General features: G+C 47.6%; 3 protein-coding genes across 5 annotated transcripts in view; 1 reads left to right on the forward strand and 2 right to left on the reverse strand.

The window, feature by feature from the left end:
• Positions 1-2,922, reverse strand: part of ZZEF1 (zinc finger ZZ-type and EF-hand domain containing 1) — a 59,315-nt gene extending 56,393 nt beyond the window's left edge. For both annotated transcript variants that reach the window (XM_071448117.1, XM_071448116.1), the window contains exon 1: positions 2,484-2,922. In XM_071448117.1, coding sequence (XP_071304218.1) covers positions 2,484-2,819 — 336 coding nt within the window. In that variant the 5' untranslated portion in view covers positions 2,820-2,922. The remainder of the gene's footprint in view (positions 1-2,483) is intronic.
• A 1,740-nt stretch (positions 2,923-4,662) lies between these two features.
• Positions 4,663-11,285, forward strand: CYB5D2 (cytochrome b5 domain containing 2). Its single transcript, XM_071448109.1, has 4 exons — positions 4,663-4,933; positions 5,903-6,043; positions 6,546-6,732; positions 8,432-11,285. The coding sequence occupies exons 1-4, from the start codon at positions 4,708-4,710 to the stop codon at positions 8,646-8,648; spliced, it is 771 nt and encodes a 256-aa protein (XP_071304210.1). The 5' UTR covers positions 4,663-4,707; the 3' UTR covers positions 8,649-11,285.
• A 115-nt stretch (positions 11,286-11,400) lies between these two features.
• ANKFY1 (ankyrin repeat and FYVE domain containing 1) overlaps positions 11,401-22,713 on the reverse strand; it is a 32,652-nt gene continuing 21,339 nt past the window's right edge. For both annotated transcript variants that reach the window (XM_071448107.1, XM_071448108.1), the window contains 10 exons: positions 22,005-22,123; positions 21,504-21,660; positions 20,352-20,552; positions 18,984-19,160; positions 17,950-18,097; positions 17,582-17,672; positions 17,021-17,145; positions 16,628-16,774; positions 16,061-16,151; positions 11,401-15,079 (listed from right to left, as the gene is read on the reverse strand). In XM_071448107.1, the coding sequence (XP_071304208.1) occupies positions 14,947-15,079; positions 16,061-16,151; positions 16,628-16,774; positions 17,021-17,145; positions 17,582-17,672; positions 17,950-18,097; positions 18,984-19,160; positions 20,352-20,552; positions 21,504-21,660; positions 22,005-22,123 (1,389 nt within the window). In that variant the 3' untranslated portion in view covers positions 11,401-14,946. The remainder of the gene's footprint in view (positions 15,080-16,060; positions 16,152-16,627; positions 16,775-17,020; positions 17,146-17,581; positions 17,673-17,949; positions 18,098-18,983; positions 19,161-20,351; positions 20,553-21,503; positions 21,661-22,004; positions 22,124-22,713) is intronic.

Here is a 22,713-nt window from a genome sequence, read left to right on the forward strand (position 1 = left end):
AATTACTAAACTACAAATTGAACATCCTCCATCCTTGGCTGAGGAATGTGATGTTACTGGTGACAATAAAACACAAGGCAACAAGGCTGAATCTGCTAACACCTACTTGAAACAAATTTTTTATACTCTCACATAAGGAGGGATTACTACATATATGCTTTTCTTCACAGCTTAATGCAGTATTTTGTTATCTTATTTTTAAACTCTTCCTTCCTCTGATCTCAGGAGATTGCACCAAACCTAGAACTCTAAAATTATTAACTGTTCATTATAACTTAAACTCTGTATTTGACAAAAACCATACATAATTTCCACTGCTGTCCTATGTAATGGGAAAAAAAAAAGTGGGGGGAAAAAAGAGAGTGTCAACCTGTACTCAAAAAATTTTTGAGCTGTGTGCAGGACTGGGACATGATACAATTCAGCAGCAGCCTTACACAACCCACCTCAACCTGCTCCTAAAGAAATGCAGTCACTCCACACAGCTCAACCCTGAACATGAAGAAGCATGTGAGAAACATCCTCCATAGGAAATGATGGGTGAGAGGGTTGCTTGGAATTATGACCCATGGAAAAAGCAGCCCCTTATCCAGCCCCTTATCTCACAGCTCAGGAGCTGGATGGCACAACAGGGTATCTGAAAGGTGACCTGGGAGAACTTCATGTTTCACCCTCTGCTCTCAGAAGAACTGCAGCGTTAATGCTGCCAGCCAAAGCTGGATACATGACATGACAACTGCTGAAGCAGTACCAAGAGGGATTCAGAGGTTCAGTTCATACAGCAAACAGATTTTGCATTTAAACATTGTTTATAAAACATTTGAAGTCTGTGCCGAAAGGCCTGCACCGAGAACAGAGTAACTGAAAGGGCAGATCAAACCTGGGCTGTGCCAGACAGGACTCCAGAGATATTAAAAAGTGAAACCTATTGACCTGCCACTCCTAAACTGACTCCTCAGTGTGCAAGGAAAGCTCAAACACCACAGTCGTGGGTTAGTGCCAGAAATGATGACATCAAAGTTTTCCACAGAACTCTCAACATCTCAGCTTTGCAGGGCAGATGTGACCACACATCCGTGGCACGCTGAATCCTCTGACAAGCTTTTTCCCCACTCCTTGGAGCAGGAAATGAAACCAAAACAAATAGATTCCTCATGCAGAGGAGGACGTGAAATACAGACAATCCTCAAAATATTTCTGCAGCCCACAACGCCCAGCTGTTTGTGGCAACAGGAAGAAGCCCAATGGACCCATTTCACCCTGGCTGCTGTCACAAATGAAGATGTGCTCGTTACGGGCTCTTCTTGTGAACGAGCTGCAAGTGGAGGCAGCATTTCACCGAGCTACTTAAACCAGTCTGGTGAAAACACACCTATCTGGACATGAAATGAATCTCCTTCCAGTTTCCAGAAGCCTTGTTCACCTGTCAGCACTGATTTGAGGCGTGTGTGTGTGATTTAACAGTTTACACAGTTGTTCTGCTACTCAGCAGCAAAACAAAGCCAGCAGGAAGTGACTGCTGAGCTCAGGAACTGCTTGCACTAAGGAATTCAGACACAGCCACTTTCTCAAGGGAGTATGGAATTCCCAACAGGGTGTTCTGCTGCATTTTGGATTGCTACAGAGCAAAGCTTAAGTGTTCTAGACATTAAATTCTCCCTATCATTTCCCACAGAAGGGGAAAACTGGAAATCCCAGCAGAAAGGAAAACTACTCTCTTCAACCATTAAAAGCTGACCATAACACGTTCTGGCTGTGGAAGGGGATCTCTGTTCCACTACTTCCTTACAAGTTTTCCAAAAGTCCTACTTTACAAGAAAAGAAATGCTTGACAATTTCACTGCTGCTTTTAAAAAGCTACAATAAAATCCAGCGTGGTAAACTTTGGCTTGCTGATAACGCTAGTAAGTATCAAGAGGAATTACTCAGGCAGGATTTCCTAGCCGTGTCCCCACCACACCTGTGCTCTCAGCTGCACCAGCAGCAGCAACAGCAGAAATATTGCTGTAAAAACCCATTTTATTCTTCAGTGGCTGCTGAGCATGATCACTGATAACTGACATAAGTTTTTGGGTTTTTTTTAAGGGCTATCTGGAGGCTGACAGGCTGTCCATCAACAGCAGCAGCCGCTTTCCAACCTCGCAGAACCCTCTGGCCTGGCCCTCCCCACGTACCAGGACGCGTGTCCGGGGTCTCCGGGGTCGTGTGGATGGTCACGGACCCGGGCCCGGGGACAGCGGCCCCCAGCAGCACCCAGAGCTTCCCCCGATGCCGACCACCCCCCTGCCCGGACAGGCGGATCCCCGGAGGGAACCCCCATTCCCGGCAGTGCCCGAGGCCGGGCCGGACGGCTCTCTGAGCAGCCCGCTCTGTTGGAAGGTGTCCCTGCCCGTGGCAGGGGCTGGAACGGGATGGTTCCCAGGGTTCCTCCCTGTCCGAGCCGTTCCCGATCCCCGCGGACGGCGCTTCCCGGCGGCTCTCACCTCCTCGCTCTCGCCGCGGGATCCGGCCGCCAGCCGGGACACGCTCTCCAGCACCTCGCAGAACTGCTCCAGGCTCACGGCCTCGTCGCCGCGGCTCAGCCGCTCCTCCAGCCATCGCACCAGCGCGCTGTGGTGCCGCGACACGAGCGGCTCGGGCAGGGCCGCCTCCCGCAGCCGCGCCGTGGCCTCCCGCAGCCGGGCCTGCTCCAGCAGCACCTCGGCCGGCGGCAGCGCCGGAGCGGCCGCGCCGGCTTGGGGCGCGCCGGCCGCCCCCTCCATGCCCTCTTCGGCGCCCTCCTCCTCCTCCTCGCTGCTGTGGCTCGCCGCCGTCCCCATGAGCCGCTCGGGAGCCGCTCGCAGCCGCCGCCGCCGGTGCCGCCGCCGCTCCCGCCGGTCCCCGCCCGGCCCGGCCCGCCTTAGTCAGCAACTTCCCGCCCGCCGCACCTGTCAGCGCGGGGCCGCCACACCGCCGCAAAGCGACACCCGCCACACCGCCGGAAAGCGCCGCACCGCCGCAAAGCGACACGGCGCTGTCGCAAAGCCCGGCCCGGCGGCTCCCGTGACAGGGACGGGGCCGGTGGAGGGACCCGGGGGGACAGCGGGGGCTGGGGACAGCGATCCCGGCGGCAGAGAGCGGCACCTGAGCCCGGTTCTGTGAGGGGATCGCATTAATTCATAGACGTATCTCCAAGGGGTGCCAATAGGGCGGTGCCAGACTCTTCCGTGGTGCCCTGTGACAGGATAAAGGCCGCACGACAAATTTCACCTCAACATGAGAAAAACTCCTTGACATGAGCGTGGCAGAGCACTGGGGCACACTTGTGCAGGGAGGGCACGGAGTGTCCCTCTCTGGAGAAATGCCAAACTCACCCGGACCCTCCTGTGTCACCTGCTCCAGGTGACCCTGCCCTGGCTGGGGTCAGACTGGGTGATCTCCACAGGGCACTGACAACAAGAGATTCTGTGGGAAAAACGTCAATCACTTGTTTTTAAAATTTTAAAGGTTTAATAGTAATAAAATGGTTATAAAAATAGTAATACAATTAGAGTAATAATAATTTGGACAATTTGAATTAGGACAATAGAAACAAAGAGTTATGGATGTCCAGGTACCTTTTTCTGGGCAGCACAAGCCCAAAAAAGGACCCACGTTAACAAAGGATTAACCCTTAAAATCAACAGCCTGTTGCATATTCATACACCTCATACATGATGCATAAATTCCATTAAAACACAGGATTCTGTTTGGACACTGACAACTTCTTCCTCATAAGCCTGACGGCATCACCTGCCCGAGCGAGGCGGGAAGAAGTTAATTTCTCCTGATAATGGAGCAATAAATTCCCTTTCTCTGAAAGATTTACGTGTCCTGTGGCTGTTATCTAAGTGTGAGTCCTTTCTTTAGGGAAAAAAAGTATCCTACATAGCATAGGATATTCTATATCTATAGGATATTCTATATTCTAACACGGGTAGGAAATCCTGCCTGAGTAATTCCTCTTGATACTTACTAGCGTTATCAGCAAGTCAAAGTTTACCACGCTGGATTTTATTGTAGCTTTTTAAAAGCAGCAGTGAAATTGTCAAGCATTTCTTTTCTTGTAAAGTAGGACTTTTGGAAAACTTGTAAGGAAGTAGTGGAACAGCCTTCCACAGCCAGAAGGTGTTATAGGATTCACTCCTTGGCTGGGGGATTCACTCCTTCTATTTTAATATTTTGTTATAACCTAAAGCTGTATCTACCACACTACTAAGAGAACTAATACAGCATTACCTTCTAACACAACACGTATAATATTCATGTTAATATTTGCGAAAAGCCAATCATAAAATACGCATTTTTCACATTCTGTGACGGTCCTTATGAACAACGGCGTTACTCAGAGGGTGCTGAGGGCTGGCACAGGGCACCCAGAGAAGCTGTGGCCGCCCCGTCCCTGGAGTGTTCGAGGCGGGGTTGGCCGGGGCTCGGAGCAGCCTGGGCTGGAGGGAGGCGGTGTTGTTATGAGCAGAATTAAAAAGGAGAAAGGTCTCCTGCCCGTGTTTATTTCAGTGTAAAATCAATGTAAAATCATCTCCTCCCAGCCCAGAGCGCTCCACGGCTCTGCCGCCACACTGCCGTAAAGCGCCCCCTGGCCCCGGCCGCCCCGCTGGACGCGGTTGGGCCTCCACGCTGCCGTGCGGCGAGGGAAGTGTCGCGCGAGCGTTGCGCTGTCGCGGCGCGATGTGGCGGGGCGCGGCCGCGGCGCTGCTGCTGGGCCTGGCCGCCGCCTGCCTCCTGCGCCGCGGGTTCGAGCCCCGCGCCCGCCTGCTCAGCGCCGCCGAGCTGCGCCGATACCGGGGGGCGCCGGGCGAGCCCGGGCTCTACCTCGCTCTGCTGGGGCGGGTCTTCGATGTGGAGCGGGGCCGCAAGCACTACGGGCCCGGCGGCGCGTACAGCGGGTTCGCAGGTACCTGTGGTGGGGCGAGGGGGGGGCGGCTGTGTGAGGGCCTGAGGTGGCCTGGCTGGGGAGAGAGAGATGGATCACCCCCGGCTGGGGAAAGAATAATCTCCGGGCTGGGGAGGGATCACCTGCGGGTGTGGGTGTCATCGGGTGTCACCGCCGGCCGGGGAACGCAGCCCGGGCTGAGAGGAGGGAGAGCTCAGCCCCTGTTTGGCCGCTCCATGGCTGGGCTGTATTCCAAGGCTGGGGTCGCACCCCCGGCTGGGGGGTTCACTCTGTGGTTGGGGAATTCACTCTATGGCTGAGGAATCATCCATGGCCGAGGAGTTCACTCTATGGTTGGGGGATTCACTTCATGGCTGGGGGAGTCCCTCCTTGGCTGAGGGATTCATCCATGGCTGGGGAACATTCACTTCATGGCTGGGGGAGTCCCTCCTTGGCTGAGGGATTCATCCATGGCTGGGGAACATTCACTCTATGACTGGGGAATTCACTCCATGGCTGGGGAATCCCCTCTATGACTGAGGAATTCACTCTTTGACTGAGGAATTCACTCCATGGCTGGGGGATTCACTCCATGGCCAGGGAATTCATCCATGGCTGAGGGATTCACTCCATGGCTGGGGGATTCACTCCATGGCTGAGGGGTTCATCCATGGCCAGGGAATTTCATCCTTGGCTGAGGAATTCACTCCATGGCTGAGGAATTCACTCCGTGGCTGGGGAATTCACTCCGTGACTGAGGAATTTACTCCGTGGCTGGGGAATTCATCCATGGCTGAGGAATTCACTCCATGGCTGAGGAATTCACTCCATGGCTGAGGGATTCACTCCATGGCTGAGGAATTCACTCCATGGCTGAGGGATTCACTCCATGGCTGGGGAATTTCATCCTTGGCTGAGGGATTCACTCCACGGCTGGGCTCTCCTCACCCTGTGCTCTCCCCCTGCTGTGCTCTCCCCCGTGCCCCGCAGGCAGAGATGCCACCCGAGCGTTTGCCAGCGGCGATTTCAGCCCGGCGGGGCTGGTGGACTCCGTGTCAGGGCTGTCCCCCGCGGAGCTGCTCTCCATCCACAGCTGGCTGAGCTTCTACAGCAACAACTACGAGCCCGTGGGTAGGTCTGGGGGTGGGCTCACACGGGGGTGGGTGTGCAGCTGCAGCCAAGCCAAGCCAGGTCTCTGAGGTTTGCTTCCCTCCAAGGGAAAGTTAAATTGTTTTCCCACCTGGCTGCTGTCCTGCTTGGATTGTCTCTGCCGAGCACAGAGCGTGGAGCCAGCCTGAAATCACCCAGGAGAGTGTTGGGGCAGCAGTGCAGGGAAACTGTTCTGGGCAATGGCTTCTGGGTTGTGCAGCTGAAACTGGCTTTGGTTTTCAGCTCTGTAATGAGTGTGTGCCCAAGCTTGTCCTGCATGGGTTTATTCATATGGGTAAATTGCTGTGTGATCCAAGGCTTGAAGGGATGTAAGCTCAGTTTGGTTTTAAAATTGGGCCATGGTGACATCTCCTTTTACATAGCAAATTAAAAATAAAACCCCACCAGAACAATGCATTTTCCTTGCCTGGAAACAGGTCTGTGGTCTGGAAACACTGTGGTCCTAATTGATCTCCTCTCCCAGGGAAGCTGGTGGGCAGATTCTATGATGAAAATGGAGCACCAACAGAAGCCCTGAGGGAGGTGGAGGCTGCCATTGAGGAAGCTCTCAGACTGCAAGCAGAAAGTGATCAGAAGCAGCAGCAGTTCCCACCCTGCAACTCTGAATGGAGCTCTGCTAAAGGCACTCGCTTCTGGTGCTCCAGAGAGAGGTGAGCCTGTCCCCTCTGGAGCAGAGGCTTTTTTTGGGTGCCCTGTGCTGTGTTCCTGCCTCTCCTGGCAGGGGCAGCATGGGAGGATGTCCTGGCCCCTGCAGCCACCTCACTCCATGGGTAGGTGACCTCTGGGGCCTGGCAGTGGTGCTGCAGGGCTGGAATAAGCAGGCATGGGCTCTGTCCCTGCCTGAATTCCCAGAGCTGTTCAGGTGGGAAAAGCCCTGTGAGAGCCCCCAGTCCAGCCATTCCCCCAGCACTGACCTGTGCCCCCAGGTGCCACATCCACAGCTTTTACATCCCTGCAGGGATGGGGCCTCCCCCACTGCCCTGGGCAGCTGTGCCAGTGCCTGACCACCCTTGCCATGAAGAAATTCTCCCCAGTATCCAACCTAAACCTCCCCTGGTACAACTTGAGGCTGTTACCTCTCACCCTGTCCCTGTGAGCACAGCCTGACCTTCACCTGGCTCCACCCTCCTGTCAGGGAGTTGTAGAGAGTGAGAAGGTCCCCCCTGAGCCCCCTTTGCTCCAGGCTGAGCCTCTTCTGTCATCCTGGAATCAAAGAATTTACCACACGTGCATGTGATCTCCTGTTCTCAGCAAAACAGGACAGAAATCCCAGCAGGACTGGGATTCAAACAGGTTCTGTCACCTCTCAGGAATACCAGCATTAACCTGTGCTTGTCAGACAGTTTCACAGCCTGGCTCAGAGGCTGATACCACAACATTTTCACTTAAACCACAGAAAATGAGGTTAAGCTTTGAATAATCATTTCCTACTCTCCTGTTAGTAGCTGTCTCTCAACTTAGGGACTGTTTTGTTTGAAGATGAAATCATTTCACAGACCACACTCAAAATGCTTGGGCTTCATGTCAGCCCAGCAGCAGCTCTGTGTGCCCCAGGGATCTGCTCCTGTGTGTCACTGAGCTTGGGGACAGCCTTGGGACCAGGTGTGATGTGGCAGTCACTTGTGTTAGAGGCTTAAAAGCTGCAGTGGTTGGGGAACAGGCAGGACTTGGCCCATAGAGAGACACTTAGACATAAAGAGACAAGATGAATTAGCTGGGGAAGTACTTTTAATTCTTCCCCAGTTCTCAAAATCACTGTTTAGTCAAGGCACAGAGAGAGGAGAGCCTGGTCTGTTGGAAGTCCCATGGCAGGGGATGGGGCTGGATGATCTTTAAGGTCCCTTCCAACCCAAGCCACTGTGATTCTGTGAAGATGTGTGGTCACCTGTGAGCATTTAGGTACCTCCAGCAGAGGCATTTTGCTGTGCTCCAGCAGGCTGTGATTCCTCTAGCAATGGCAGCATGGAATGCAGGAGTTGGTGACTCCCAGAAGGGTAGAGCCTGCAGCAGCAGTGGTGAAACCAGGCCCAGGCCATGGGTTTCTGAAGCACAGCCAATAAAAAGATGAAGGCTGTGGGATGGTGGCTGTTTAAACAGACTGGATGTGGCACTCAGTGCCAGGGTTTAATTGAGGTGTTGGAGCATGAGTTAGACTTGATGATCTTTAAGGTCTCTTTCAGCCCAGTCATTCTGTGAATTCTGTGTAAGCAAAACCTACCTCAGTGTTAGTTCTAGTTTAGAATAACTATTTATCTCAGATTATCTCGGGTTTTTCCATAAGGATTCTCTGTTGACTGGAAGCATTTTCCCGGGTTTGAATTGTGACAGATTTTCCTTTTCCATTCGCAGCGGGGGCGTGCCCAGAGCCTGGGCCGGGGTCCCGCGGAGGCTGCACCGCCCCGGCTCGCAGGGCACTCCCTGCGTGTGTGTCAGGAGCTCGGGGCCGCCCTGGGGCCAGCCTGGCTCCTCCCAGCACCGCGACAGAGGCGACCTGGATGACCCTCGGCTGCAGCTGTACGAGGGCTGCCATCCCCTGGCCGAGCAGTGCGTGCTGCCCACGGGCTGAGCCAGGCAGGGAGAGCCCTGCACTGGAACCTTGCACCGGGGCTGGGCAGCTCCAGCTCCATCCCTTCCACCCGGCCCTGCAAAGGGAGCAGCAACAATCTCATGGGGTTTGTGATGCTTTTCTACATATGGAGATGGAGGAAACACTTCAGCCAGCTCAGTGGCTAAAAAATCAAGTAACAGGATGCTTGCTTTATTTCTATGGGAAATATTTCTGCACCTGTGAACAAAGTGTAAGATGCACAGCCTGAATTGTGTTTTAGAACTGCTCCTTGTGCAGTCAGGGACTGGATGTTTGTGTGCACAGAGGTGGGACAGTGCTGTGGTTTAAGGCAGTGGAATCAGTGAGCACAGAACTGCTGCAGCATCACTGCCACAGGTCCTGCTGCAGGCACTGCTGATGCTCCTTCCCAGGCACCTGACTGACTCCCAGGAGTTTAAAGGTAACAGGGAGAGCCCTGAATTTCTTCTGCAATTAAGGTCCACAGTATCAGGAACTTGCACAGTTTAGTTACACACAAGCTTTATCAAATTCTTGGAATAGAGAAGGCAAAGGCCAGAGCTGCATTTCCTCACTGTGTTTGCATTAGATACTGTGCCAAGATATTGAAGCCACCTGTGAGGATTGTTTGACATTAACCTCACTGTCTGCTCTGTGATTCACCACTTTCCAACTGTTCTGATCAGGAAGGAGTAGTTTTAAATAGCTTTCTTTTTGTTGCCTGGGTGGCAACAGAACCATCCTACTGTAATCTGCTCCTGTTTCCATTCTGGTATGTCTTCCTCCCATCTGGTCTGTGCCTGTCAGACTATAACCTGAGCTGGATGTGCCCTTACAAGACCCTGCACTTTTAAAATCCATATTTATTGTGTCACAGCTGGCAGAATTCAGCACTGTGAGTGACTCCCAGACATGCAGGGCAGGTCATTACCCTCTCTGAGTGGGGCTAAAAGGGAGGAAGCAATACCTGCACTACAAACCTCAAGCTGCAGGGAAGCATTTGCTGGTTTTAGGGAATCTGCTGTTAAAATCAGTTTAGGTGGAGCTGAGCTTTGAGAGAGACATGCAGATCAGGGTCCAGTGGTGGCACAGGTTGTGGTCAGTTCTTGTTCTTAAGGCAGCTGCCACCTATGTGTAAGCAGCTGGAAAATGTTTATAAACTGATTTTTAGCTACCCCCACCTCTGAAGAGAGGCCCAAAGGTAAGTGATGAGTTAGTTCATTAACAAGTTTACAGGAAGCACCATTCACTCCCTTGCAGCAGGACACATTACAGCACTTCCCACTGCTAAAACTCAGAGGAAGCTCCAGCTGCCAGGGATGGAGCCACACAAACATAAACCTGCACATGCTTGGAACACTGGGGCTGTGGTTTTATTTTTGGGGTTTTTTACCTATCTTCATCCTGAAGAGCAGCCCTTGCAGGCATTGCCCTGCTGTGCCAGCCTGTGGCACTCAGGGGAGAGCAGAGCAGGATGTGTGGCAGAACCAAACCTCAGCCCTGGGCTTGAGCCATCTCTGGGGGTGGAGTGAGGAATGAAAACTCATTTCACTCAGTGCTGAAGATCAAGCTGTGTAAAAGGTGCAGCAAAGAGCTGCAGAGCAGCACTTCACTGCCTCCACAACTGTGGCCTTTGCCACATTTAAAAAGACATCACCACTTTAAAAAGAAATTGCATTTAAAGTAGTGAAACCATCCCTGCAAATGATTGGCAAGTACCTTTAAAAGAGGTTTTTAAAGCTATTTAAAAGTTGCAGCAAATTCCAGACTATTAAATGCTGTAAGAAGTAGTTTGTGAGGGCAAACCAGTCCCAGAGAAGGTGGGACCAGCTTGACCTTCTAAGCAAGTTTCATCTTGCTGGAACACTCAATCACTATGCAAATAGTGCTGAGGGGATGGTTTTGATTGTAAGAGCTGCATAAAAATCAAATAAACTGCTGCCAAAAGGCAGGGCAGGGAGGTGCTGGTTTAAGTTAAAGTTGGTTGAAAACCAGTTCCTAGCTTATTCCCCAGTTCAGGGTTTGGAAGCTCTGGGGAGGAAGAGCCTTGCACTAGGAATAAGTCATCTATTAAAGCAAACAGGGAGACACCCTCAGTGAGTGAAGTGCTCCAGGTGTCTCCAGCTGAGCAGCTCAGCTGGATTCTCCCATGGTGGAAAAGGGAACAGTGACAGCTACAGAGGGCTCCAGTCACCACAGACAGTGCTCTAATAAAGCTCACCATTCATCTGTACTTCAGTAAGTTTTATTAATAAAAGACTAATAATGCATCACAATCTCACCCAGCAGTCTTGGCTGGGTTTGCTATTGCACTGAAGTTTTCCTTTTCCTGAAGTGAAGCTGCAGCAGCTCAGTGCTCTCCAGGGGCTGAGCTGCCTCCACACCCAGCTCTGAGTGCTCCCAGGGCTGGGAGCTCGAGCTGATGAACTCCATGAAGCAGCTCTGGCCCGTGGGGAGCTCGGCTTCGTTTCACAAAACTGATTATAGGTAAGTCTAGGATAAGGCATTCAAGATGACTACATGTACAAACTAGAACACCAGACCTTGACAGCCAAAAGAACAGTTGGAGCAGTTCCACAACATGAAAATGAATACCTGGACTAATTTCAGAACACAGAATAAAGCTGTTGTGCCCAATTGGATGTTGGATCCCTGGTTTTCTTCGTGGTTTGTCAGGATAAGCTTGTAGAGGGGCAGCTGTCTCTACAGGAGCAGACACTTCCTTAGCAAGGTTTCACCTCACAAAGCATCATCTAGTTCTGCATTTTATTACAAGTAGAATCATTACACAACGAAGAATGCATATTGGAAAAAATACATTTTTACAACAACTCCAGACAAACATTGCAGATAAAATGCCATTGTTCTAAGACTTCCTTTTCTATTTCACAGAGGGTATTAGAAGGTTCAGTTATTTCTGTCACTCACACAAGCTTTGATTTTTCTAGAGATGAGTTTGCTGCAGTGACCACCTCTGCTGGTTACAGAAAAAAGAGGACTTGCTATTAACATTTGATCTACAAAACCATCCAGCCTTGGCCTCCCATACTGTTACATGTTAGTTTATAAGCACTACTAGAGCAGTTGGACAAGCTGTTGTTATCTCCAGCACGGGAAGTCATTAAGGCATCTGTCAGCTTTAGCCAGCAACTTACTCTGCTCTGTTAGTGCCTCCACCAGCGACGTTCTCACTCCACTCAGTGGTGTGAAACAGTGACTGCACCTCTCACAGACAGAACATTCCAGCCAGACCATGGTTTGTGCTTGTGTAAGAGTGCTGGACCATGGTGTTTGCTTGTGTAAGAGTGCTGGGTGACTGCAGGCAAAAGGAATCCAGTCTCAGAACAAAAAGCTACAGCATGAACCACCCATGACTCCCCATGCAACCCTGCTGAAGTGCCTGGAGCCCCGTGTGACAGCAGCACTTCAGGGACACAAGCTGAGTTCCCATCTAAGCTTTTGTTCAGTGCTTGGCAGACTTGAGTTAGTATTTACCACTAAGAGCAGGGCTAAGAGGGGTGGGGGTTTGGTAACAACTGTATTATGCTACAAAAAGGGAAGAGCAGTTGTTTAGAGTTAGAAATGTGTTGACCACCACTACATTACCAAGTGCCTCATTCACATTTGTACCCTGTAGTGGAGCATTGCCAGCAAAACTCCCAAAGAATCTCAGTGGTCTGAGAGCTCAGACCAACACCAGGCAGAGTGTGTGAGGGACTGAGCCCCACCAGCTGTCTGGAGGGGTCAACTCCTCAGCTGAACGAGAGAAGAACTGACATGGGTTTTGGTTCAAGGTGTGAGCTTTCCCTTTTAGCTCTGGCAGAAAGCTATTTAGAGTTGGCTGGAAGGAAACTATCTCAAAGGCACTTTAAAAGGATCAAATTTGCTGAATTGAGTTGCTTTAAATTAAACAAACACCTCAGGCTGTACATTTCACAATAACCTACTTACAGACTTCAGTAAGTAAGCTGGGACAGTGCTGGCTGTAAACAGCAAACCAGGAGCACTGCAGTGGTTTCCAGATCCTTCCCACAGTTTTACAGTTCTGATCAATATCCTGTTTTTTAGAAAGCAACTACCCAGCTTTAACTTGCCCTTCAGTTAATCTGAATTTTCACCAGATCCACATTTTCCATCATTGCTTTCCTGGTCCCTTGCCCTTCCATCAGAGAAGCCACTGAAACAGTGATGTTTAAATGCTTTGGCAATTACATGCTGGGCAGTTTTCCCCTCAGGCTGAAGCCCACAGGAAAACCCCTCCTCTGCACTGTCTTTCAGCATTCTGAGCACACTCTTACCCCTCCACATCACTTCAGCTCCAAACCAAGAAGGAAAACAACATGTTACCATGGGATTACAGTCAAGACTTCTTTCACCAAATGCACTTTCTCTCCATCATTCTTTCACTGCTAGAGAACTGCAACCAGTGACACCCTGAAATATCAGAAGTACAATGTTTTCCATCATCTCTTTTGTTTAAAAACCCCCAAACTGTAGACTGTAGTTAACTGACACCAACAATTACTGCAGCTACCACTAACTGACAGCACTATTTTCCCTCATTCACCTACAATATTATGCCAGAGGTGCATCATTTGCATTAGGAACTGTGTTAGAGACCAGCTGTGTTACCCAGAGCATTCTGTTGGAACATGTCAGCAGCAGACATCAAACAGTGAGGCAAGTTTGTATTTCATCCATTGTTCTTCCCTAGTGGTACAGGGGTGATTCCAGTTACAATACAGGCATTTTGGAAGATCAAAGTGCAGATCAAGTGAGACTTGATGTGAAATTAATCATACAAATGTCAGCAATTGCACCCTCTCCTATCCTCTCCTTGTACAAGCTTGAGAAAAACTGAGAAAGTTTCCTGTAACAGGAGCAGCCTGGTTCATCTTCTCATCTTACTCCTGAAGTCACTGCTCCAACCAGGGCAACACATCATCACCTGTCCATACAGTTCACTGGAGATAACAGTCATTAAAAAATGCACACCAATTCCTGGAGTAAAGATGAGGAATGCTGAATTGAGTCTATACTAGCTTTATCTTTTGAAATAAAAACTGCCTTAACATGGCATGTAGTTTTGCTTAAGTACCCATTTTTTCTAACTGAAGCCTTTGCCCTCCAAATCACAAGCTGGTCTACCAGCCAAGTACTTTCCTGTTGACCTAGAACAGTGTGGTGGTTTCCACAGATTCAGCATGTTGAAGAGAGCACAACCAGCCTAGATTAAAATACTGCAGCTTACTCCCAACAGGAAGCCTCCATGTACACTCCCACTCCCCAGCTGAAAATGGCCCCAGGTTTAGTGTCTAGAGGTGCAGCACATTCTACACTTGCTAGGGTTTCTGTCTCTCCCACAGCAGTTACCAGGCCCCTTAAGCCCCAGGAAAGTGTTTCTCTCCCTCCTGGGACTCCTAATGCACTTCAGCATTTATTGCTGTACTGGGAGTTAGACTCCACCACTTTTAGTGTTTCTCCTTTAGCACATGCTCAGGCCTTTCAGCAAACTCATGGTCATTTGTACAAGTGCCATGGACTGGAAGGACCAGCAACATAAATATGAAAGTGCAATGAAGACTGACAGTTCCAGCAGGTATGAGCAAGAGCATTTTCCTAAAACAATCTTGCACTTCTCTTGAACATGCTAAAGCTAATGAGTCATTTGCTGAGGAGGTATCAAGATGTGGATCTGCAATTCTGACTGCTGTGCATCAGATGTTGTAAAGCTTTCTGTTGTAAGGCCACAATTCTTGAGCTATACTTAGAACTACCCCCAGGTCTGAAGAGTTTCTTGAACAGTGGTTGCAACAGCTCAGTTTAGCTTCACAAAAAGTCTTCTCTAGAGAAGGGGAACGTTTATCTTTAAGACAAAGCAAAGAAAGAGACCTGGTTACCCTGAAACTTAATACCACCTCTACTAAGCAGCCTGAAAGCCACAGGACTTAATAGAGTTGCTCAGTGCAAAGCACCATGTTGAGGACAGACCTGTTTTATGCCGATTCAAGCAGTACAAATTTCAGCTTCCATACCCCACTGCAACTAGAAGAGGGTCTCAATTCTTTTGTCACTTGGTTTGAACAATCCACTCTGATTCCTAGTGAAGTCTATCGCAGCCCGATACATTTACAGTCATACAAAATCATTTATACCAGAGTATATCAGAACAGGGTCCTTAATTAGTTCAGTCTATTGCAGAAGACATGTGTAAGCCTCCTCTTCCCTATCCAGAGGGCTTGTAAGCAGAGCTGCTGTCAGGAGCACTGACTGGGAATCCCTTTACTTCCACAGCATACTAGGAGACTCCTCCCAGAGTCAGGACATCAAAGCAGATGTTGCAAACTCGAACTGGCTTGTTCAGATCAAATTTTATGATAGGAATCTCCTTTGTTGAGCACTTATGGCAGAGCAGGCGTCCACAGTGTCGGCTGTTGACAGAAGAGGGGTGGGGGAAAAGTGAATTCCCTCCTAGTGAACAGCAGGATGTTACTGTCTGACATTCTTTATCTATGATAGCATCATTAAATACACATTAGCAGTTGAAAAGCTGTGATTATCTTGTATCTTCTGATATTTGTCTTGTATCTTTCTGAGATTTTGGAATAACTGACTAATGCCAACAGCACGTGCTGGTTCTCTGCTAGTCAATCACATGGTACTGCTTCAACTGAGGCACTTCTTTGAGCTAAGAAAAATCTTAGCTTAACACCCTTCCAAGCAGCATGTTTTGTACAAGTTCAGGCTATTTTAAAAAGGCAACTCCTATCTACACAAGAGCAGCTCATGTTCATCTTCAGCCATTTCCACACTGCAAACAGGATCCCAAACCTGAGCTGTCAACACCTGCCCAATAATAATTGGCAGTAATTATTTGCCACCTCTTTTGGAGGAGGTCATGCTACCACTGTGGTGGGGCTGGTGTGCTCCCTCCTGTCTTTGCTGTGTAAGGCACAGCCCCAGTGGCTGCTCTCTGAACCTCCTGCCTACACAGGAGGCTCTCCCTGTCCCCAACCTCTATGCAGGAAATAATCAAGTCCTGATAAACCACTGCCACATTTACCACTGAACTGCTATTAACTCACTCTCTTAATAAAATACATTGTTGCTCCTCTGGGGAGTGAAGTGCCTCACACTCTCTCTCTGACAATTGGGTATTTAAATCCTGTTTCACTACTGGAACTTGGACATGATTTCTCATTTACAACTAATCAGAATATTAAATGCACAAGCTGCTTAAAATATGATTTCAGTTAGACAACAAGTTTCTGATCTAAGTCAGGATGGAATATTTGAGCTGGATTAGTGGTTATACACCTACATGGAGATTTCCTAAGCTATTAGGAGCAAGCCCAGCTATGTTTGGGGAGGAATCCATTTCCCTGTAAGCACAGCAAGGGGGCTCATATTACCAGTGATGCTTTCTTGTCGTGACTCCAAATTTGGCAGCACATTCATAGCAGTTGGAGCCATCACACCAGGGAGGTTCTTTTGTCAGCATATCTGTTAAGAGGAAAAAATGTGAAGGCAAAATGGGCTCAGACACCATTACATTAAACCTGAAGGCTTTTTCCAGTTCTAGGCTGCATTCAGTGTAATGGATTTAACTACTCTTGCAGGAGCTGGAGTCTCCTTTGTAGAGAATCTGTAGTTGCTTTCCATCACATTGTCCACAGCAACTGTACAGTTAAAAAGCAGTGTCTGTGTTTTAAGCTACATTGGACTACACAACCAGCCAAGAGTTTCCATGTCCATCCTTCCAGAAAAAGTAGCATCTAACAGTCTGCATTGTACAACTTTTCAACTAATGACCAGAAAAAAATAGAATTTCTACTCTGCACTGTTAGCAGTATAAAATTCACAAGTTCTGCCTCTCTGGAATTACTGGCATCTAAGTCAAAAGTCCAGAGTTTCTTCCTCTGTAGTATCCTGGAAGCATAAGCCAGAAATACTTTCCCACCACAGCAAGTGGTACCTACCCAGCAATCTAAAGAGAAGCTGTTTTGTAGCAACTTGATAGTTGAAGATATTGACTCCTTGGTTATTGTTCACTCCCAGGCGAGCCCCAGCTCTCACTATTGCACGACACAAGTTAGCATTTCCCTTCATGTAAGCCAAGAGGAGCACTGGAAAATGAAAGACAGACAGTTCATGTAAGCCAAGAGGAGCACTGAAAAATAAAAGCCAGCTAACAGAGTGGTAGATTGTGTTACATCCAGTCCAGACAGGATCTTTAGTTTTTAAATTTCCATGTATTGTGTGCCTCCTGCTGTAATTAACATATTACTGCCAATTATTCCAGCTTTAAAAGTGACATACCATAAATACAACTTGATTACTTTCAAGTTTAATAGTTGTTGAGTCTCACCTACCTGTGTTTCCTTCAGCATCAGGTTTGTCTAGAGGGTATTCTGGCATACACTCCAAGAAGAGGTCACAGATGGCTGCTGCATTATCTTTCCCATACTGTCCCAAAATATGCATTGGTGACTGGCCTCTGGGGAAAAGAGTTTGTTATCCTGATCAAAGTCTGCTTGCTACTGCAGTTACTCATCCAACTCTCCTTGCTTCCAAGTTTGGTTCAGACTTGAACAATGCTACATCTCAGCAACTCAGTACATCACACACAAGAGCCTACTTAACTTTCCTTCCTTGGTCTATACATATAATTTGCACAGAATTTAGATCCAGCATCATCTGCACACTTCCAAATTCGTGTATAAATAATATAATACAAGCCAAATATATGTTTTTAAGCAGCATGTCAGCACATATTTTAAAAGTGGTTCTTTTAGCCTGTTACCTGATATTATTAGAATATAAATAATTACCTGATATTAAAGGCTTTAATTACCTGATATTATTAGAATATAAATAATTACCTGATATTAAAGGTTTTAATTACCTGATATTATTAGAATATAAATAATTACCTGATATTAAAGGCCTCTGCATCGACATTGCACTCTGTGAGGAGGACCCGGATGTTGTTCAGCCGGCCGTGCATCACTGCCAGATGCAGAGCTGAACAGTAAAAAATAACAAAGAAAAACAGAGAAAGAAGTTCAAGACTCTGAGTACCAGCAATAATTACAGCCTAATAACTAAATGAAACACCCTCCTTCCACTTTCCCAACTCCCCCTTCTCAAACAACTCCTTCCATCTGCTCTGATTTCCTGGACTTTCATTCTTTCACCTTTGCAGTGCAAGGACATTCAGAGTGAGCTCTCCACCACTAGGACACACCATTAACAGACCTACTGAAGTCTTTTGCATTTACTTGTCTAACTTGAAGTTTACCATTATTTCCATTTTCATCTACAGCTGCAAAGTCTACTCCATTCTCCAGAAGGACTGAACAAATGGTGGGCAGGTCTTGCTGGGCTGCTAAGTGAAGAGCAGTCTGACGGTGCTTGGTCAGTTCATTCACCTGGGCACCTGCAAGCAGCTGTCAGGAGGCAAGAAGGAAATTGTTCAAAGATGGTTTCAGGGCTATTTTAGCCAACAGTTTATTTCTGTGAATGAAGCACACAAGACTCTACTGCACAGAGATACTTCTAGGCCTCCAGAGTGTATAGAATGGTATCATTACTGAGCTGCTACAGCTTGTGTTTGTGTTCAAATGTGCAGAAAGGGCAAGGGAAGGTTCTTTACAAAGACCTAAGCCTAGGGAAGGTTCTGTACGAAGAACCAGACCTAGGGAAGGTTCTTTACAAAGAAGCAAACCTAGGGAAGGATCTTTACAAAGAACCAAACCTAGGGAAGGTTCTTTACAAAGACCCAAACCTAGGGAAGGTTCTTTACAAAGACCCAAACCTAGGGAAGGTTCTTTACAAAGAACCAGACCTAGGGAAGGTTCTTTACAAAGACCCAGACCTAGGGAAGGTTCTTTACAAAGACCCAGACCTAGGGAAGGTTCTTTACAAAGACCCAAACCTAGGGAAGGTTCTTTACAAAGAACCAAACCTAGGGAAGGTTCTTTACAAAGAACCAAACCTAGGGAAGGTTCTTTACAAAGACCCAAACCTAGGGAAGGTTCTTTACAAAGAACCAAACCTAGGGAAGGTTCTTTACAAAGACCCAAACCTAGGGAAGGTTCTTTACAAAGAACCAAACCTAGGGAAGGTTCTTTACAAAGAACCAGACACAGTGATTGCTGCAAACCCAACATCCTCACATGAAGGCCACTGTGGCAGCCCAGCCAACAGCCCAAGCCAAGGGGGCTCTCTGCTGCAGAAGAAGGGCTGTCAGTGCTGTGAGGGACCAGCCTGCAGGACTGTGCAGGGGGCAGAGGGCACACTTTGGGCAGAGCAAGGGTGAGGCCCAGCACACACCAGGTTCCTCACGATGATCTCAGAGCCAGCCTGCACGGCCAGGTGCAGCGGGGTCAGCTTGGAGGCGTCCTGCACGCGCGAGTTGACGTTGGCCTGCACGCTGATCAGGAACAGCACGCTCTCAATGTCCGAGTTCTGGACGGCCACGTGCAGGAAATTCCGACCCTTGTTGTCCACCTGAGGCAGAGAGGGCACTGAAATTAGTTTGTTGTTCCTGTAGAACAAGGTGTTTTATGGAGTAGGACGTGTTTTCACTAGGAGACACTCGCTCCCTCTGCTTGAGCTGTAGAATCTTGTTCCTTTCACTGGTTGACACTTATCTGATAGATGTGACTATTGAATAACTGAACTGAGAAATTATCTGCTGCAACTGCTCAGTCCAGTCTGCCTCACACTATTTTATTTCTATTTTATAACCTTGTCCTTTCTTGACCACACACTGGACAGTATTTTTAGACAGACAAAAAGTTAACAGCTGTTGTGGTTAAGTACTGAGCAGCAGTTAATGATAAACTCAGTTAAATGAAACAAGCTTGAGTCTATCTGGCAATTAATCCAGGAGAAGGAATCAACATGGGATCCTGCCACAGGGACCTCCCAAGGTGATCCAGACCACCCCCTGCCATGGACAGGGACACCTTCCAGTATCCCAGCTTGCTCCAAGCCCTGTCCAACCTGGCCTTGAACACTTCCAGGGATGGGGCAGCCACAGCTGCTCTGGGCAACCTGAGAATTCATTTTTTTGGCTTAATATCAAGTACATGTTGTTCAACTTTGCCTTGCAGCTGATGTCAAAGCATATTTAAACTGGCTGTACTTGTAACCATGTTTTAGATATAATACAAGAGCTCGCTAAGCACTCAAATATTTTACTGGTCATTAAACTTAAACAGGATAGGAAGACTCTCCTGAACAGCTACTTGAAGTGTCACACCAGAAGCCTGAAGATACAGCTGGAGGTTTTATAGTTCAGCAGGGCAGCATAGCATCTATTATTCAGTTATTTTAGGTCAGGTTTTCTGTTGTGGGTAGCTTTAGGAGAGCTGGGTAACAGATTATTTCTGTACCAGTCCAGCACAAGACAAGAGTGGAGTTAGAATTTTCTCCTTATACACACATATGCCTGTTTCCCAGTTTAGTATTGACAAGATAAGAAGAATTGACAAGACACTAACCCTTAATGTTCTTACACATATCACATACACACCTACAGTTTCCTAATAAATTCTGCTTAAGAGAACTGGCATCTGGCAAATGGATTGCATGTAAAGCCACAAAAGGATAAAAACAGAACTGACTTGTGGAACAGCTGTTACCACAAAGTAGTACAGTAACAAAACCAGCATGGTTTGAACTCTCCCAGCGTACCTGCTCTGCAGCTCCTGGTTCCCTCTTCAAAATTGCTTCAGCTGCTTTGTTGTTTTTGTATGTCATGGCACAAGCAAAGGGAGTCATTCCTTGCCTGTCACGTACATTCAGCTTAATATCTGGATGTGAAATCATCAGCTGAATGATAACATTATGTTGGTTGCTAATGGCAACATGGATTGGAGTTCTTCCTTCTGCATCCTAGAAAGAAACCAGAAAGTTTGTTATATATAGACTCAGTAGTACAGAAATCCTTCCCTAATTCTGAAGGGTCAAAGGAACTTAGGAGTTTAGTCCTGTGACCTACCCAGCTTCCTTCAGCATGGACACCAAACAGCTGCAGGGCAAGCTCAAACCCACAGTGTAAGAAAAGCAAATTGAGATTTGTTTCTCCCAACAGGTTGACCTCAATCCTGTGCTGCACAGCCTTTTGAATGCTCACCATAACATCTCCCATTTAGTCAGTCATTTTGGGGGCAGACATTAGCATTCAAATTTAATAGCAAAGTCAGCTGAGGTGTTTAAACATTTGTTTGCATCAAGCAGCAGTTTACAGCCAAGGCTGCTTTGTTACTGTGTTCTGTGATTCATTTTAATGTCACTTCCAACAGCATCAGGACCTAAAAATGTTATCCATTCATTTCTTTTGTTGTTATTTATAAAGCTTCTGTTTAAGGATTACTGTGTAATCAAAATGAAGTGTAACTCATACTTACATCACCTCAGTTTACTCAATAACAGAAGACACTTCCCAAACATACTAACAAAGCAGAGTGTTCTGGGGTTTTACACTGTAGCTGGTATAATTATTAATTGCAGCTGTGCTCCTGCCTTTAATTCCCACTAGGGACAGGAGACACTGTATCCCATTGTTCCATGAGAAAACTAACATTGCAGTAAGTTTTCTGTATTATTTTCCTTCAGCATAGCTTCCTGAATTAACCACCATATATGGCAGACAAGCACCAGGTGTGGTAAAAAGGGACAGGGGAGAAAGCAGAGCTGCATCCAGTCATTGCACTGGCTCAGCTCTCAGAGCAAGATTTTCTTTTCTCTATCATGCAAAACACACAGATGAGAGGACAGTTTGTTTTCAGTACATTGGAGGAAAAGAATTTACTTTTAAAAATTGTGCCTTATTTGTCCACACACCTGAGCATTGACATTGGCACCAAACTCCAGAAGGCACTGGATCACCTCCTCTAGTCCCCAGCAGGCTGCCAGATGTAGGGGGGTCTGTCCATCATGGGCTTCCTCTTCTCCTTCTCCATTTGGGCCTGGCTTTCTGGGACTATTCACATCACACCCACTACAACAAACACAGTGCAGTCAATTATTGAAGCAGTTTAAATCTGGATTAAACATAATTAAAAGTCATAGAAAAGATTCCAAGAGCTGACACAGGAGCTGCTGACACATTCTACAAAGGTACAAGTTCCTGGTTTTGGTTTGACTCTTGTCATCAAGAACATGATGCTAGACCAGGTAACAGAATGTGTCCTTTGGATTGGTAAGAATCCCCCAAGTGTCACCCACCCAGCAAAAGCCTAAGGAAGAACACAGTTGTTACTGATTTAAGATAGCATTCAATTAGTTTATGCCAGGGACACCCACATGCACGTCAGAGGGTTTGTGTTTGGGAAGGGGTCTGACCTGCGGATCAGGAAACAAGCGATCTGTTCACTGTTCTCATCAATAGCCCTGTGCAGAAGGGTTTGTGAGCAGCCACTCGGTCCTGACCCCCAACACGTTGCATCACAGCCATGCCTGACCTGAAAGGAGAAGCCCAATGACACAATGAAGGTTTATTTTCAACAGGCTCCTACTATAGTCCCTGACTAATGCTTCTGAACATTATCCCCCAGAGATAAAACTTGAGATACCTTCCTTGTCTGGTCTTGTGACAGTCACTGAATTTCAGGAAGCTGTTTTAAAGTCTTCCAGAACAATACTTTATTGGTTTACTCTGTAATCCTTAATTAGGTGGTATTTATTAACAATTCAAATATTTGTCCATATACTTTGACAGACAGATCTGAAGCAGGTTGGACTAGTTACCTCACTTTCAGCAATGACAAGCACCTACAGTAAATCAAGCAGCAGCAGCAGTTGCCTTTGAAGTTCTGGCCCAGTTCCCTGCTTTCTCAGACATTCAGCTAAACAGAGAGTTTTTCTCCAGGAACTGTATTGCTAATATTTGTATTCTTCAACTAGAGAACTATGTACTTGAGCAATGTGGCACTTAAGGCTTGTTCTACTCCACTTGACAAACTATTGACAGGGTTTAATGAGTAGTTAAGAGGGTTGACTCCATAAAAAAGTGTTGACCAGCACAGTCAAGAACAGTTACAAAACCTATTTC

This window comes from Agelaius tricolor, unplaced genomic scaffold (genome assembly GCF_023055355.1).
Source record: "Agelaius tricolor isolate 1412-34295 unplaced genomic scaffold, bAgeTri1.0.p SCAF_25, whole genome shotgun sequence".
NCBI classification, from domain to species: Eukaryota; Metazoa; Chordata; class Aves; order Passeriformes; family Icteridae; genus Agelaius; species Agelaius tricolor.